Source organism: Cynocephalus volans, chromosome 4 (genome assembly GCF_027409185.1).
Source record: "Cynocephalus volans isolate mCynVol1 chromosome 4, mCynVol1.pri, whole genome shotgun sequence".
In the NCBI taxonomy this organism is placed as follows: domain Eukaryota; kingdom Metazoa; phylum Chordata; class Mammalia; order Dermoptera; family Cynocephalidae; genus Cynocephalus; species Cynocephalus volans.
Window position 1 is genome coordinate 4,751,318 of NC_084463.1, and position 19,447 is coordinate 4,770,764.

Consider the following 19,447-nt stretch of genomic DNA (forward strand, 5'->3'; position numbering starts at 1 on the left):
TTTTCCAAATCAACTTGTCTAGGTCTATTTTTTTTTTTAATGGTTTCATAATACTACATATATAATGTTCCATAATACTGTATTCAGTCACTTCTTATTAACTGTTCACCTTGTTTCCAGCTTTTGCCACAAAAACATTACAGCAATAAAAACTATGTGTAAATCTATACACACTTGTGTTTTTATTTCTATAGCAGTCATTTCTGGGGCAAGTGAATATGGTGATTCAGTGTATTGACCCACTTAATGTCCTGATTCTGCATCTTCCTGATTATAACAGACATAGCACCTCCCTTGGCAAGTCCAATTCTGTGACATGGCTTTAGGAATTGGTTCTGGAATTTCAGCTTAAAATCTATCTCCTCAGCCCTACCAATGCATGTGTGAGCAAAGTATACACTTTAATAAATCTTCTATTTGAACCAGCTAGAGAGGATGCTATTGTTTACCACTAAAAATCCTAGCTGATCCAATGTAATTTAAATTTTAATAAAGAACAGTATTTTGAATAAAATGCTGTCCATATTTAAGATGATGACACTTTCCTGTCTTTGGTAAGGAAAGGGCTCTGGGTTGCTATTCCAGGAAAGATAAAAGATTAGTACAAATTAGCAAGAATTAACATCACATGTCTTATATTCAACTAGAAAGACATGCTTATCTGTCATCAGTGCCACTGGGCAATGGATGGCCCCCAACTCCATGTAGCTCCCTCTTCCTCCATAAATATAAAAAAACCCCCCACAATGCCAGACTTTCTTCATTCCTGTCCTATTAGGCAACCAGGAACATTGATCTCTTGATGCTGGTTAGTTGCTTTTTGAGTACAAATGAAAGAAGAAAGAAGCAAGCCACTGTTTTTTTTTTTTAAACCACCTATGTGGTCAATCTCATTCAATTGCCACCACAAGATTCATTTGAATACTTTCGCTCCCCACCCCACCCCCTTTTTTTTATTCCTGAAACTTTCACTCTTAAAAATAATCATTTGAGGATGGGGATAAAACCAAACAGTACAACTGTTTAAATCTTTTATTTCAACACAGGCATTGTTTTAAATTGGCACCTTGTATTGTAACACATATCATACCTAGAGAATAGATCTGAGAACAACTACATAAAAGGATTATTTGACAAAGTTTTAACAAAAGTGTTTATAGCTTATTTGTTTCAGAAACACAGAATTGCTAGACACAAACAACCACTAAGTGGCAAAACATTTATTCACAAACTTGCTTAGAAAGTAAAATATTTACATATTTACACTGTACATTTAGGTGGGATACTCTGATACATTATTAACAATAAACTCTTAGCAATAAGACTTCTTGGAGTTCAGTGGAACATATTAATTTTATGGAGGTGTGAAATTTCCAATTTGATTTCCATCTTTACCATAACCTAAGTGAACTTTCTTTAACCACCTTCAGGACACATGCTTACCTCCTATACAAAATAGCTTTTATTAGCTTATCACCAACCAAACCCTTGTTAGTAACAGATGGAGTTTTATTATCAATGTATTTATAATGTAAGGGTAAATTATTTAGAAGGAAGTCTCTAAAAATTATAATCTCATTAAACCCTATTTTAAATGAACTTTACAGTATAAAATTTATGGTCACATAAGTCTAATATCTAAACAAGTTAATAATTTACAAAGTACTTATTTGTATTGATACTCTCATGATTTACTCCATTTACATGGATATTTATTTTAATAATGACATCTTTTAGAAAACAAGTTATGAATATAAAAATGACTATTATAAATTACCATAGCTATACCAAAAATGAACATTCAAAAAGCAGCAATTTGTATGTTAAAATACATAGAAATTTGCTCTACTTCTTTAGCAAAATGCTTTATAAAAGTATAAAACTATAAAAGGTGCTATTTTCTTGAATTTTCAGTTTTCTTGATACTTGAGCCAGACCAACAAGCAAACATTACAAATAGTGCAACTGAGCACTGGTCATCGATTTACTTTGAATTCAGACAGTAGATTCCAGTGCACAGAGTCGGGCCCCAAAGCAGTTGTTCATCCTTTTGTTAACATACCTAACTGTTGATAGAGTCTAAGCTCACTGAAAAATAACTTATCTCACCTTTTGTAGAATACATGTAGACTCAGTATTTACTGAAATAGAGCTAACAAGCTTATCATTACAAAATCAAGACAATTAAAATAGTAACTCTGAATATCTTAACATAGGAAAATATAGGTCATGATTTATGAAAATTTTACTCAAGCACATAAGTAGTAAAAGAGGAAAGGCAGAATTTATAAACATATATGAAACAAAAAATAAAATGTTATTCTTTACCATATAAATTTGAATTGACAAGTTCAGAACAGTCGATTTAAAATTCTATCATCAGTCTCTTTGCACTCAAGATTGGTCAGAGCTTCAAATTTAAAACAGTTGACAGATTTAAGGAATAGCTTTCACATTAATGACCTCATCTTCATTCATTTTGAGTTTCATGGGAACAATGTAAACTAGCCCTGGCACTTTGTTCTAGGTAAGGCAATTATTAGAAGGGTAATAATAATATAGCTCTTTCTTGCATTTCTATCAGTTCTTGCGTTGCTATCAGCATGATAGTATTGAGATCCAAGATTGCATGCTGTCTAGTTCTAGCAAATTATCTTCACCACCATCTATTGGTCTTTATCTTGAATTAGGAGAGAAATCCCCAGATATTCTGCACAGTAACAAAAGTTAGGAAAGCCAAATTATCAGGAGGTATCAGAAGTGATTTACTCTAGATAAATTATTGAAAAAGTCATAGTGACAGGCACTTAGGAACTCTGCCTTAGAATTTCCCAAGGATTTGCTAAACGATCCTGCAGAGATGCCTGTGAATCCTAGTGTCAGTTCTGACTTGACAGCATTTTTGGGACTTGGCCAAGTTTCCCTCTTGATACTTGTAACTGAAATGTCCCACCTGAAAAGAAGTATTCTATCCTGCAAATAAAGAAAATGTGAAAATGGATAGTTCTAGTTCCGGCAGAATGGGAAAAAAAATGGGAGAGCTGCAGTAAAGATGTCAGTGCCATGGAGAGAAGTCTTCTTGTCTCCTCCCCCCAGTTATGCTCCCTTCATGCAGAAATTCTGTGGCCATGCCACTATCCATATGGTAAGGTTGCCTGGCCTAAGTCCTTGGCTTGATTAAAACTTAGCCCTTAATAATTCAGCCAATTCCCACAAACTGTTTCAAAGATATTCGTAGGAGTATTAATGTTCTATTAGCTTACTAGTGATTCAGCTCCTCATCTATAACTTCAACATGTGCTTTAAATATGTGCCTCCTGGGCTCCATTATGGATATAACAGGACATCCTTATGAAAATTCTTTTAACTTTGTTTCAAAGAAAAAAAATTCCTCAAACTCTTAAATGTTGTTGAGTCAAACAGGGTGATAATATTTACTCTACTGTTATTATCCCTACATTTTATTTAATGTCATGAGTAGAAGGTACAGACGGGAAGAGGCAATACAGAGTTTTGCAGTTCTGCTGAGTAATTAATAAGTTTTCCATGTGCCTGGGATACTAACGTTGCAAATCACAATGAATGTGTAAACATTTTAGGTGGACGGTAAAGCAGAAAGCCAAAATTGGACATTGAATTTGAGATTAAGTTGGTGGAGAGTCGGGGAGAAGGCAGGCCAAGAACAGACATGGAAGGAGAAAATAGCAGAAAAGTCATTGTTCTGGAATTCAGGAAGTATATATATAGGGTATAGAGGGAAAAAAGGAAATCTGGGCTGTTTGAGAGCAGGCACTGCCCAGACTAGACCGTTTATATTTGCCTTTCCCATGGACACACACATTTACACTTCCTTTCCATGACAAGCTTTTGGCAAAAAGGTTATGCATTTCATTGAAAAAGCCTCACAGTTCTGACTCTTTGTCCTTTTCATCCAGGTAGTATTCATCATCTGTGGTTGTGTCTGTGTCACAATCCGAGTCCACTGGGTCCTCCTCATAGATATTAAGTGGTTTATTTGGAGATAAGCCATCTTCGGGCATCTGACCACTAGGAGAATTTGAGCTTAACAACTCTGATGGGTTGGGAGGGTTAATCACATCATCTTTCAGGAAGCCAGGGTTCTTAAGAAAACTTGGTTTCCATAATCTTCCTTGTGTGAGTGACCTCTTTACATTCTCCAAGAAAGCCAACTGTTGTTCTTTCCCAAAAATACCATAGTCAATAGGTCTGGATATAGATGATGCAGACTTGGGACCTGTTTTTGTCCTGCTGCTATACAAAGTCCAACTTTCATTTTCATCACAGGAAGGAAATTCGGAAAATGATTTGAATCTACGACTGTACCTATTGTTGACAGAGAATTCATTCCCAAGGGTCAGTCGACTCAGAGTATTGTCAATAGAAGTGCTTTCAGAAAAATGGCGCTCCCTGACTTTTGGAGGATGATTTTTGTGTAGCAGATCACCGTGCACATTGATGCTTTTTAAACTCTTTGAACGATAGAGGTGTGACTCGGGTTCCCACTCCAGGGATGAAGCGCTCCTTTGCTGCTGCTGACAACTGGCCAGAGGGATACTGAGTGTAGATTTCTGTGCAGGCTCCAGTGGAAAAGGAGAGCTCAGCCTCCTGTGATGGTCAGAGAAGTCTGCTTCCCCGAGGCTGGTGAATTTGAGCTGGTCTGGGGCTCCTGACTCTCTTTCCAAAATCTGAGCTACTGTTATGTCTTTAGAATTCTCATGCTTTGGTGGTGATTCTGAGACATTATTAAACCCATTCTGATGTAGTTGTGAAATGCTGTCAGACTTCTGATTGCTGGAGTGTGTAGAAGGTTCTCCGTTGGATATTACAGTAACCTGGAGAAGGTTCTCAGATTTCTCCACATTCATTCCATCATTACTCAACCTGCTTTCACCTATGGATTCTGAGGACTTTGTAGTAGGCTCAGGGGACAGTGGGTTGCACTCCAGTGTGCCGAGAGATAAACAGCCAAAGCCAGACCTGCTTCCACTTTTGGGGATGATAGTAGCTACATGTCTTCTGGGACTTAACTCTTTAGCTGGGAATTTTCTGATTGCTGTAGACTTGGTTAAACATCTGTGTTTAACTGAAGATCTGTCTTCCTCTTTTTCTAGGTCATCCAGGTTGTTTTCATTTTTATTATTTCCCCCAGGAAGTAAAGGTGGATCCCATGCAAACTTGGGCATTTCATCTTTAGCCTTCCTGTTCTCTGTCATATTTACCTCCTCACTTCTTTGAGGTGATCCTCTGGGTTCAGTCTGCAAACTCTCTAAATCTGGGTCCCCTGAATGAGTCTCTTCAACAAGCTGTAGTTTATGCAATGCTGGAATAAGAGCAAAGACTTGGTTTTCTGAGTCAGAAAGTGTTTTCTCAGTCAATTTTTGGCAATCTATTCTGATTTCCTCTTTGACTTCCCTACACTGTGATCCACTGATGCCATCATCTACAGCTCTGGCTGTGTGATTTTTCTGAGGACACTTTCCATTTCCAGTGAATGTAGTGACTATTTCACTACCTGCACACACCCCGGAACTTCTTTTGGTTTGGAAATTTTCAATATGATCTTCTGAATGGGCTGGTAGACTAGAAGAACCACTGTTACCTGAATTAATAAATTGTTGACAATTTTCATATTTTTCTTCTGTACCATTTTTTTCTTGAAGCATCAATGAGGTATGCAGGGTTTCACTTTGCAACTTGATTCCTCTCTCTTTCCTGCTTTGTGAATCATCCAGAGGACTTTTAGCTAAATTATCTGGGAAAATCTCTGTAGTTTTAGATTCTCCTTTATGAGGAGAAACATCTGCCTCAACAGAAACCATTTCCTGTAATGTAGACTCTGAGGGTCTTCTACTTGGGAACTGCAAGATGGTCATATTCTCAGTGGTATGAGAAAGACAATGGCTATTCTTCTGAGCAGAGTTAACCGGCATCTTTAGATTTTCAGATAAAGGTGTTCCTGACTGCTCTTGCACAGAATAGTTTAGTTCGTTTTTTTCTAAAGCTTTACAAAATGTTTCAGTCTCCACTTGAGGTGATTCTGTAAGTGAATCAGTACTTTGTGTATACTGTTGAAGAAGGTTACAGAATGTTTTGCTCTGTTTCCTTGGTAGAGTGTAATATATTGAAACCACCTCAAGACATTTTACATTATCTTCATCACCAGAAACAGAAAACGTACTCGTAGTCTTAAATTTATGTAATGTTTTCCCACTTTCCTTTCCTGACAGATCTGAACAAAAAGGTACAGAGTCTTTGTTTGAAAGAGAAAATACACTTGTCCTGGAGGCAGCAATTTTGCCATCCTTTTCAGTGCATTCTTGAGCGTATTCCTTTTGGTTGTATCTTTTGGTTAAATAACAATCTCTAATAGACGAGTCACTTTCCAGAGGGTTAATGTTCCTCTCCCTAGGCCTTGGTGTTATGGCAAAAGCACTGGTGTCTGAGACTGCTGATTTTTTTCTTTCATCCCTTCCATTTGAGGCACATGGATCTCCTGAAGGACATGACATAGTCCTCTTGATATGGAACGGAAATGGTCCTTTTCTCACAGAAGATTTCATCATTTTCATATTTGTCATCCTTTCCGTGGCTTCAGCTGCTACTGGAACTGAGTTTGAAATGACTTTGGCACATTCACTAATTGACTCAGGAGAACTGGGACTGAGTTTGTTTGATGTGTGCTTTCCTATTGGATCGTCCACATTATGTTTGATTTGGAATGGAAGCGGCCCATTCCTAAACGAAGCAGCCATTATCTTCCCTTCAGACTGCCTATTATTTGTGAGAAAACTGGCTGGTTTTCTTGGCAAGGTACAATAAATTGTGTCAAACTCGGAAGCTTTGGCACTGCTCTGATTCACCTCAATGACGCTACTGCTATCATTTGTAGGTGCTGATTTACTTTCTGTTTTGCTTAACTTTTCAATACAGGATATGCGACGTCTTACTTTTCCTTTTCCCTTTCCACTCCTGAAAGGAGAGTGTGAGTGGCATTGGACAAAATCATCCACTTCATCATAGACAGGCACATGACTATCATTGTCCTTTTGGTTTTCTGAGGGGCATACAGCAAATGGATCATTTTGGCTCTTGCTAGCATTGTCTTTTCCTTCTCTTTCTCCCAGAGATGAATCTTCATCCGAAAGGCCTCTCCTGGAGAACCCTGTAGTAGAAGGAATCACAAGAGCATCAGGGAAAGAATTATTCCATGATGAGGAATCTGGTAGTGCACCTGATGACACACCTAAAGAATCACATGAGATATTGTGCCCGGCAGCCAACTTGCTATAGTTAATGGAATGAGTTGTGGTACATTCTTCTCCTTTGGTGTCTAAAATAACAGGCTCCCCTGGAGACAGTGCATTTTGATTACCTGTAGGTTTATTAATACTTGAAATATCTTCATTACTTTCTGTTAATTCCTGGTGACAATCTTGACTTGGGCTGGGGAAAGATAGTGGTGGTCTACTTTTCTGAATGAAATGAAGGGAAGTTGCTGAGCCAAGTTGTCTGTTACCATCAAAACTCTGGTCAATTTTAAGTTCATTGGCTTTATCTCTGTGTGATATATAAATTTTGGAGGAATCTTTCCTGGAAAAGGCTCTGGGTGACCTTTTTGAACTTATTGTCATAGATACATTTGAAATAAACCTGTTGCTCTTGGCTGAATCCTGGGAGAGGGGGTTTTGAAAATCAGGTAAAGGGTTAGAAATTACTGTCTGTGAAACAGATTGTGGTATTTCATCTGTCATGTTTATGTGGTCCTTCTTGTTTAGTTTGTCTTCTTCTGAAATAGATTCATTCAAGCCTTTCTTATAATTCACTTTTGTAGCCAAGATATTGGGCTGGCTTTCAGCAAGAAGTGGAGAATCAATGGAATCACTGTTGGTCACAGTGACTTCTGTATGGCTTCTTATTGGAAGAGAGGCCAGCTTATCAGGAATAATTTTCTGCATAGTGACTGTGGGATTCTGAAAGTTGGGACTCTGAGAATCCCCTCTGTCATCAGGAATTTGGGGAAAGGAAGTTTGGAATGAGGATGATGGAGTCTGAGCAATACCCAATGAGTAAGGTTCTTTGTTTTTATGTACTACTATAGGAGAACTGTCCTGTTGATATTCCAACCCACCAGATGTGATGTGATAACTTGAACCAGACATGGAGCAAACATTTGGTGTGCCATAATGAGGAGTCAGCTGGTTCCCATTACCTTTTGATACCTCCAAGCTCTCCAGTGTGGACATCTGAACATCAGACTGCCAGGGATGTGCCTCTTCTTGGACTCTGGAAACATCTGCTCTGTAACCAGGAGAAATCGATCCCCAGTGCTGAGAAGAAACACTATGGCCATGAACAGCTGATGCACTATTTGTTTCAATGGAAATCATGTCAAAGTCTCTGTCAGAAGAAGTGGATGGCTTCCTGCTTTGATGAAAGTCAGACCAGGAGGAATGTTCTTCCTGTTGGCCCCAAAAAGGATTTTGTCCATATCTCTGTTCTCTGCTTCGTCCAAAGGTATTGCTAAAGAAAGATCTAGCAAATGAGTTGTCTTTATGGTAGAATGGCATATTCTCTGAGTTCTCAAATGTGTCAGGACTCATTGCATTATCCATGGGGGCATTTAAACTAACACTTTGGTAAACATTCTGTGAATGGTACGATTCATCTCTTCTGTTCTCCTGAAAACACCTGGGATACATATACTGGTCAGTAGAGTCAATTTCCATTGGTGAAGGTGCCCTCAGAAACTCTTCCTGGTTCTGCTTATCTGTAGAAGAATCTGATCTATTCCATACGATGGCTGATAGAGGAACTCTCTTTGGGCTCTGCTGGTGGAGTGGTGGCACAAAACCATGCTTGCTCTGAGTCACGGTTGGAAAATGTAAGCTTCTTGTTGTGAAATGCCTTGTCGCTTGTGGGGTTGATCGTCGCCTGCTGTCGAAACACAGAGAAGTACTACCAAAAGTATTCTTTTGCACAGCATCTTCTTTTAAGACTCTGGGCTCCCTTGTCCTGTACATATCATAAATTGTCTTTGTCCTAGGAGAAAAGGTTTTAAAACCTTCCCTGGGAGTTCTTGGTCTTAGGATGTCATAGATAGACATATTGGAAGTTTCATTATAGCTATTTTTGTGCCTTCCTGTGAGATTATCGTGTCTGTTCCCACTGGAGTAAAAATGACTGAACTGTGTTCTTGATCCACAGGTGGGGGGCGTTCTGGTATTCACTGAGCTTGCAGATTGTTCCTGAGCCAGTTTGCTATCCAAATCATCTAAAACTGAAAGAAAAATGGAGTCAATTTTTTGGATATGATTTTACAGTTAAATAATAATCTGAGTTGTAAAAAACCCATCTTCAAGAAACATAGTTTTTATCATATTATCATGAGTGCAATGATTACATTAATTTTGGATATAAGATAGCCTGACTTATACAAGACTGTAATGGAAGTTTCTTTTTCATACTTTTTCAAAGTAAACCTTACATAATGACAAGGATATAAAGCTATATTTTTTCTAACAATGAATTTTTTTTTTTTTTTTTTTTTTTGTCTTTTTCGTGACCGGCACTCAGCCACTGAGTGCACCCGCCATTACCTATATAGGATCCGAACCCGCAGCGGGAGCGTCGCCGCGTTCCCAGCGCTGCACTCTCCCGAGCGCGCCACGGGCTCGGCCCAACTAACAATGAATTTTAATCATGTTTTTTTCTAAGACATAGGCCTTTGTAAGACATTGGTTAGTAATAAAAGGGAATTAATAATGTAAATTGCAGTATTGGTTCTACCATTTTTTTTTAATGATTTTTAAAAATCAACTTTATTGAGATATATTTTACATAAAGTAAATACAGTAATTTTAAGTGTTAGTTCTATTCCTTTCAACTACCACAATCAAGATATAGAATAAATATAGTTCCATCACCCTAAAAATTTTTTTCATCCCCTGTCCCAGGCAGTCCCCATTCACCACTGCTTTCCATCACTAAAGGTGACATTTCTCTTTTCTAGGATTTCATAAAAATAGAACCATATAGTGTGCACTTTTTTGTGTGTCTGACATCTTTCCTCAGCATAATGTTTCTGATTCATCCGTGTCATTGTATGTATCTATAGTTAATTACTCTTTAATACTGAAGAGGATTCCATTTTATAGATATAACACAATTTGCTATCCAAACACCTACTGATGAATATTTGTTTATTTCCAGTTCTGGAGTATTATAAATGAAACTGTTATGAACAAGTCTTTGAGTGGATGTATTCTTTTATTTCTCTTCAATATCCAGGAGTAGAATTGCTGGATCATAGAATATGTATTTGTTTAACTTAACAAAGAATTGACAGTTTTCTTTTTTTTCTCATTTTATTTTATTTTGTCGATATACAATGTGGTTGATTATTGTGGCCCATTACCGAAACCTCCCTGCCTCCTCCCTCTCCCCCCTCCCAACAATCCAACAATGTTGGTTCTACCATTGAATAACTAGACAGCTATGGGTATTATTAACCCATGTCTTTCTGTTTTTTTCATGCCACTAAGTCTCTGAAATATTTCCACCTGTGTTTACCTTATGGGCTTGTAATAGAAATGAGTCTGTAAATAGCATGTGATTTCTCAGTTGTACTATTAAAAACAGCATTACTACCAAAAGATAAACAGCTAATTTATAAACATACTTAGATGGATTTGAGGAATACATATAATTAAAAGTTCTATACAATATTATTAAATGATATGCTAAGGGTAGATTTTTTTTCCTGAAAAAATTAAGACCTATTAGCATTCCTATAATACAGCACTTTCTATGTGTCAGGCACTTATCTCACATAACCTTACAAGATTGGTACTACTACTATTCTCATTTTATAATGAGGAAACTGAGGCATGAAGACATTAAGTAAATTGCCAGGATCACATGGCACTGGAATTTGAATCCAGGCAGTCTGTCTCCTGAGTCCATGCATGCAAACTCTGTGCAATGCAACTGCTGGTCTCTAAAAGCTGACTTTTCATTTTTACTTTTTATGAACTATAAAGATGACTTCACTATGATATGAGTTTGTAGTTTTACAAGGATGTGAAGTTGCTGTTGTCAAACAATGATTACTTTGATCTCAGTAGCAAGGTCAGAGGGTGGTGTCCAAGTCGGGGACCAGTGATCTCCTTGTCAAACCAAGGACCCAGGCCAAGTGGAGCCCCAGGGCTCATGTTCATTAGGACCACAGTCTCTGTGACCTCAAACAAGCTACAGCATATTTTCATTGATATGGTTGGCATTTCTTCAAATTGTGTTTGTTTAATTATATTTGACATCTTTTTCTCAGTAAAATCCTGTCAGAATTTAAATAGAACTATAATCTTTCAGGCTCTTTAAATTCTCTAACATCTATCTCATAATAGATGTATTTCACCATATTCATGTACAATAAATACAAATACATTATGTATTTATTGGAGAAATGTTCATTAATGAAAATCAAATCTGATATGGGAAATAAGTTATAGCATTATTTAAATAGCTGAAAGAGGTTTTTGTTTGTTTTGTTTAGCAGCTGGTTGGTAGAGGGATTGAACCCTGCACCTTGGTGTTATCAACATCATGCTCTTAACCAACTGAGCAAACTGGCCAGCCCTGAAGAAGTTTTTGGTTTACAGAAATCTCTCCTTCTGAGTTACATAAAATAGTGCATTAACGTTTGTTATTTTAAATTATTTGTCATTTAGATTTCTGATTTTAACTAGACAATGACAAGGAAAGTGAGGCATATTAGTGTCTGCATGCAATGGGATGTACATGTGACCTGCCAGTTATGTTAGGACAGATGCTAAGGGCATTTTTGATGTTCGTTCTGGATTTTCCCTACTCTATTTTATTTGTAAGTTGGTGCAATTAAGTTTGTACAGCCAACAGAAGAATTAATCTTGAGCATAAAGGATCTGTAAACTAAGGAATTCTTTAGGGAATCTTCCTGCCAATGTTTTAATGAAAAACTATTTATTTATCCCTAGTCTTCCAAATAATCTATTCTCTACACCCACAATAAAATAATCAAGCAATGTCAAAGTATAAGGTGGGGTAAAAAGAAAACAAAACTATGTAATGAATGAAAATCTGTCATTCAAACAAATAATAATAAAATCTCTTTGATCTCCATTCTCCCTTTCAAGTTTGTGTGTTTGTTTCTCCCTTAAAGTCTTTTTCTGACTACAAAAGCAATGTATGGTTAGAATAGAAAATTCAGGAAAGTATAACAAAAGAGGTAAAACCACCTGGAATACTAACCAGAAGTAACCACTCTTACCATCACTATAACAGGATTTTAAATAATTCAAAGTCAATTAGAATCCCAAATTAATGGTGCTGTTTTACTCACGACGCCTGATGTCAGAAAAACTTCTGCACGGTTCTCTTCTTTTTTTTCTGAGAGGACGTGCCATTTTTTAAAAAAATTCCATAAACAGTAGCTCCCCTCTTCAAACAAAACCTTCATTTTGAAATATATATTTTCCTTGGGGTCTCTGCCAGGCACCATCTTACTGAAGGGAGTCCCTCGGGTGACCATCCAGCTGAATGTCTTTCACTGACCACCCCGCCTGTCCCACACACGGGCAAGGTGATGTCATTACCTTTGCAAACTGAATTAGTTCCTCAGGGTGAAACTGGTGAATGACTTTAGAGATAACTTTTCAAATGGCCAGGCTTATTTTCACACAGAATAACCTATGTAAAGGTGAACTACAATTGTATAATAATAAGAAACATGTGCATATGGTACTTTTGGAATCTGTTTCAGTTTTCATCATTATCTATTGTACAAGGTTAATTGTTTAATGACAATTAGATTTTATTACAATGCATTTAGGTCCTAATGAGGAATAATAAAAGTCTAGTAAGTGCAGCAAACTTTATAGATATATTTCCTAAAGATGCATTTCCTTTGTTAAATATTAAACATGATTACTGTTCCATATATTTATCACTTTGACCTGAGAATATTTGCTTAGATTATATTTAATCACAAGATTTTAAAATATTTGTATTAATAATATATTTGGCATCCTCTACAAATAAGGTAAACAAAAAGACTTCAAAAATAAAGTACAGGGTTTGATATGTTTTGAGCACTTCAATACAAACTATAATTATTATTTGCTTCCTTTTAGTGCTGGGAGTTCGGAAAGTGACTTAATGCATGGACTTACCTTGAAAAATCTCATTCTCCAGCAGGGAGGCATCCCATGGAGGAGGGATCCCACTTCCTTCCCTCATGACTGCTGGCTTGGAGACAAATGCACTGTTGACTGGTTGTCTTTCCAGAGGTAAACTGTATGTTTTTGTCTGCTAATTTTAGAGTAGAAAATACAATATTATTTCTGGATCCTCTCCAGACAAAATACACACATGCTCCCACAAAAATGCCCCAAGCTTAAAAGTCCTAACTTAAGGACTATAAATCAATTTCCCTAACATTTATTCCTCAACTTACAATGTTTTGTTGTTTTTGCTATTTGGAACCGATCATGAACTTCATACTTACACTAATTCTTTCAACTATGAGTCTTTAAGCAAGATACTGAGCCTCTCTCTGCCAAAGTGTCCAACCAACTTACACAGCTCTATACAAATCTGTTGTGGAGTGGGAGGGGTGTTCCTGGCAGACAGGAAAGAAATCAACCTTTCCTGAGTGGGAGTGTTGTCTCCATGGCGCCAATGGCTGGGATTTTGTATTTCCTAACGCTGTACCTATTCTATCAGGAGCCTATTAGCTGAAGCTTGTAATGGACCTTCAGGTTTGTGAACTTGGTGGATTTAGAAAAAAAGTGTTTTTACCCAGAGGTCACCTAGAATGGTAGAATCCTAGTAGTTCTGGAACAAAGGCACCAAAAGTTATGACCTTAGAAATTTTTAAAACCATTGCAAGTTTTAAAGGATTTAGGAGAATGATACAGAGGTAAAGTTGTTTTCCTTTTATTTTTTAACTAGCAAATGTTTATCTTGATTTCATCAAATACAATCACTGCCCTACTTTCAAGCTTTAATTTGTCTTTATAACCTTGGGAGCCACTCCCGTATCTTTACTTTCTTGTGCCAAAACTTCATTTGCATTTCCTCTGTCAAACTGGCTCTGTCACTCATGGCTCCACTTTCACACATCCTGCACATCCCTGAACAAGGCTGGCAGTCACTTCCCTTTCCAGTCTCATTATTTGCATCTCATTCTGCTACCCAGTCCTTGACCCTTGAATCCCTTTCCTCCCCAACTTAATCCTTTCCATTTGATGTTCAACATTACATTTCCATCTTTAATGCCAAGACCAAATGTCTAACCTTTCCAAAGTTCCAACTTCTCAATTTTTCCATCACAGGTCTGTCCAATTCTAAAACCCAGTTCTCTTACCTCTCCATTCCTCACAATCTAGTATTTTCCCTCCTGCCTGTTTTCTTTCTCAAAGTCTAAGTCAGTTATTTCTTACAGAAGCCTTCCTAATTTCATTGACTTGTGGTTTTCAGTTCTATTGGCAAGCCACAATTGACTACTCACAAAGAAGATTAATTAATAAGGAAGAAATGTTCCCATGATAATCTATTAGTCATTGGATATAACTTAATGCACTAATATGAAATTAGGAAGTAAACAAATATTAGAAGCAAAACATAACTACAGTGAGATACCAAGTGAAGGTAATAAAAACTCAACCTAGTCATTTGAGAAATAGATCAGTTAAAGTTAATTCTAAAGTACATCAAGGTGTTCTCTTTTGTTTCCTGCCTAATGTGTCTCCAACTCTTCATTTATGATAATAACAATTAATCACAAATAATTATAAGAATAGATCTTATAAATCTATTCTTTCCAAATCTGCAGTTTTGATGGTTGGTGCAGAGTAGATATATCTGATAAAGAGAATACTAAACATCATTGTCTTTCAACCATTTTAACATCCAAACAAACTTCAAATTTCCTCCATGTAGATCAGAGAACATTCCTTGTGACCTCCTGGATCACATTCCTTTATAATGAAAATTTACAGTGAAATGAAAAGTACATGAACTGTAGGGTCATGTTGAAAAGATGAAACGCTCTAGGATGGGAAGAATTAGTACCATCTAGAGATCTGAGTATAATTTCCTTTGATTATATTTCTGCTCAAACCTCTCCTTCAAGACCAACCCTACTCACCCAACATATTCAGGATGATTCCAAAACATAGAGATGTAAATTACATGGCTAAGAGAAAACACCTTGGGTTTACTTATACTTAACTTTAACTCTGCAAGGATTTTTTTAGTGATAAAAGTGTTTTTAAAAAGTAACTGCAAGGGCTGGCCCATGGCTCACTTGGGAGAGCGTGGTGCTGACAACACCAAGTCAAGGGTTAAGATCCCCTTCCGGTCATCTTAAAAAAAAAAAAAAAGTAACTGCTAGTCAATGGTAGGTATCATATATAAAGAAGATCAAACGCTCACTGATCTGTAGACCCAACTTGTATTTAAGCTATGTGTGAGATATTATTATTACTATTATTATTATTGTTAGCAGCAGCAGCAACTAAACATTGATTATTCTGGGCAATGTGTAAGGGCTTTATATGGGTTACTTTATTTAGTTATTTTAATGACACTATGAGGTTGGTACTACTATTATCCCTACTTTGAGAAAATTGAGGTTTCAAGAGGTCCGGTCATTTGCCTCAGGTCACACTGGTGGAGGGAGAGGTTCACTCCCAGTCTGCTGGATTTCAGAGCCCGTGCTGAATCACCTCACTAGTCCTGATCAAGTTTTGCAGCACTATATTCTAGTATATAATATACTACAGTATATAACATGCTATTACTGCACTATATCCTAGCAGTAGGCATTCTCTGAAGCTAAATACAGATCTTAGAGCTGCTGGAAAGCACCCTAGAAAAGAGGTAAATCCCTCCAGGGCCCAGAACAGATGCTGATCTTCAACAGGGCTCAGTCTTGAACTCAGAATTCACCTCAAAATAATGCGTGGAGTTGCCGTAAAAGGTGAAGTCTATTTCCCACCTCTGGCCTATAGGAGGAGGTTCAAACACCACTTTGCAGCAAAATTGTGTAAAATTCCTTTTCCAATTTTGGATGTAAGCCTTTCCTCCCATCTCTCCATGGATGTCCTGTGCTCCAAGCTCACTATGCACAGTTCCCCAAAATGTCATGTCATATACTTCTAGGCCTCCATGTCTCTGCTTCTGGTTTTTGCTCTTTCTCCATTTCTTCTTCTGGAAAATAGAGTCCAGTTTATATAACACCATCTCTGTGAGCCTTTCTCCAACTCTCTTGGGTAGAATTAATTCTGGTGGTATTTTTTATGCACCTCTGCTATGTCATACTCAAACCTGTTTACGTTCTTCCCACTTTTAGTTTACCAGTAGTCTTCTCCCCTTTCTCCCTACCACAAATTTCAGTCCCCTCCATGATTCAGAAAACCAAGGATTCAAAGACAAATGAATCAGGACCTTGGACGTGGATCAATCTCTAAAATGACTAAGAAAGCACAGTATTCTTCTTTGTATCCCCAGCACCTAGTATGGTGTTTAGCATATAAGAGATTGATTAATATCAAATCCAAGACTACTCTTCGCACAATAATATTCTCCTCTTCTGGACTTCTCTAACACATTTTTGTGTACTCTTTTCTTACTGACTTTCTTATATTTGAACAGAAGTACTCATTTATTCAGTTTTCAATATACTTTTTAATATCCTCTCTCATCGGGTCCTTACAAAAAATTTGTGAGTTATGTAGGGATTATCATTCCCATTTTGCAGATGAGAAAACTAAGTCTCTTGTAAGTGCCTTACTTAAGTCATATGAATAATGTATGGTGGCTTCAGCTACTCACACTCATATGATCTGATCCTTAACCCTGTTCTTTCCACTATGCTGCTTTTTACTGTTATTTTACTAATGTACATATCTTCAGTTAGACGGTAAACTCTCTGAAGAGAGGAAACTTGTTGTAAACATTCCATACCCTTCATTGCATGTGGCGTGATACTTTGCACAGTTATGAAATGATCTACAATACACCAACTTAGAAATCTACATATATAAAATTTCTAGTAAAGATTATTACAGAAATTGTGACACTAAAAATTTACAATATAGGACTCAAAAAAGCATGTTGAATGCAGGGACAGCACAGTGGTTAAGCACATGAGCTCTACGTAGTTTCAAATCCTGGTTCTGCCCATTAATTTTTATATGACTTTGAGCAAGTGACTTAACCTCTCTGTACCTTCATTTCTTGGTAAAATAAAAAGAACAACAACCACAACAACACCTACCTCATAGGGTTGCTGTGAGAGTCAAATGAATAGTTATAAAACACTTAGAGTGATGTCTAGCACTTAGTAAGTCCTTACTATTAGCTGTTACTATTCTTTCGTGGTTTTTCCGGAGAATTTCCTGAGGACTTCTGCTGATGCTTGCAGCCCAACAAGCTAGAAAGGTTCCCACAGGATTAAACGCTGGAGTCTCCAAACGTTGGCTTTCAGGATCTCAGTTACATTCTCAGACACGGTACACAAAATAGGCTGAGAAAAATGAGGCCTTTTACGCAACTCCAATCCACTCTACTGGTATTGTCTGCAATTCTGACATGACTAGATAAACAAACCTTCTGTCCCACAGTAACCTTAGAATATTTGAGATTCCTAGGGCAGCCAAACCTGCAGAACAGCTGTCAGAGCTAAAGCCTAAGCTCACCGATGCTATCATGATAAAGTCAGTTCTGTGTCTGTTTTCCTGAGTAGGTCACATCCACCAATGTTCCTCGTGGCTTAACAACTCCCATTCATTTCTTCACTCAATTCCTGGGTGCTGAGGTTGTGCTAGCAATCGGGATGCACAGGTGGGAATTAGACAGCCCCTGCCTTGGGGATCTCACATGGGCCCAGTGTGGTCACATGGGAGGTGTGATCCAGGGGGGCAGAGCTGACTGTATCACCTAACAGTAGGTCCTGGCAGAATTTGTTCAGAGATAAAGAGTGATCATGTGGCCCAGGCCATAAGTTTTGTCTTTATTCTCAAAGATGGTGACTACTTTGACTTTGGATTCCTCACTTGTTAGATGGTTCTCAACCGGAGGCCACTTGTTCCTCAGGGAACATTTGACAATGGAGACATTTTTGATTGTCACAATTGGATGGAGGAGAGGTAATGGCATCTAGTAGGTAGAGACCAGGGATGCTGCTAAATATCCTACATACAAAAAGGCCAGCTCCCATCCCCCCAGCAGAGAATTATTCAGCCCAAAATGTCAATAATGCTGAGGTTGAGAGAAACCCTAGGCTAGATGATCTCTATGTTTCTCCCCAGCTCTAAAAATTCTATGTTTTCTGAAACGCTTTACTTCTTTTAATTTTACGCAGAGTTAACTAGCAGCTTCCTTCTTTTCTGAGTGGAAGGTCATCTAATAATGTAGTACAACCTCCCGTAAAATTCTGGATTCCCCTTTGTACCAATCCTGCCAGGCTGCCAACCAAGTGATGGGAAGGAAGTTCATCACCTCACGTCTTGGCAAGGATCCCTGTGGCATCAATGGTCAGCTTCCAGCTCTCTGTGGGCTAAGGGATAGGACTTCCATGAAAAAATGATAGAAATCTACATGTCACACAGAGCTCTCGTTTTAGTAGATATTTTCTCTCTCTTACTTTTTGTAACAGCTGTTAACTGGGAGCAACAATCACTGGCTTTTATTTTTCCAGCTCTTCCCTTTTAGATTGACAGGCTCTGAGCAGTGAAATGGTGAAACGTAAGGGACAATCGGGAAGGTCAAAGAAAGATATCTATTAATCTTCAGACTGGATTTTCAAATCCCAAGAACTCCGAATTAGCTCTACTGTCTTATAATTTCAAGGCATTTGCATTTCTTTTTATGTTCTTTATCTGCTTCAGATCCCACGGCTCTCAAACAGGAGGTCAGTCTGAGCACTTTTCTTGGGAAAATTGAGAGTACATGTGCATCCCGGTGCAGGGTTCCGTCTTCTTAGAGAGTAAAGCTGGATGTGGAGGACGTTTCAAGTCCACTGCTCAATTAAAGGAGAGTCTCTGAAGGTAGCAAACAACTGGGGTTCATATGCAAACAGGGGCTGATGAACTACAGACGTTATGACTTCTGGCTGTTGAGTTATAGACACCCAGGTTTTCTAATCCTGACTCCACTATTTACCATTGTGACCTTGAGCATGATCTTTAAATTCTCTAAACCTCAGTTTCTTCATCTTTGAAATGGGAACACTAATAGTACCTATTTCATAGGTTTTCTTGGGGGATTAAATGAAATGACCTATGTCCAGTGCCTGGATGATAATAAATTCTCCATGAGAGTGTAGCAGTTGTTGGTGTTGCTGTCATGGCTGTGGCTAAATCATACAGAGGTGAGAAACAACGTT

At 37.7% G+C, this 19,447-nt stretch overlaps 1 protein-coding gene across 1 annotated transcript in view; it reads right to left on the minus strand.

The window, feature by feature from the left end:
* Positions 1–3,902: 3,902 nt before the first annotated feature.
* EXPH5 (exophilin 5) overlaps positions 3,903–19,447 on the minus strand; it is a 75,624-nt gene continuing 60,079 nt past the window's right edge. The window contains exons 5-7 of the mRNA XM_063095845.1: positions 13,227–13,365; positions 7,394–9,298; positions 3,903–7,342 (exon numbers count right to left, since the gene is read on the minus strand). Coding sequence (XP_062951915.1) covers positions 3,903–7,342; positions 7,394–9,298; positions 13,227–13,365 — 5,484 coding nt within the window. The remainder of the gene's footprint in view (positions 7,343–7,393; positions 9,299–13,226; positions 13,366–19,447) is intronic.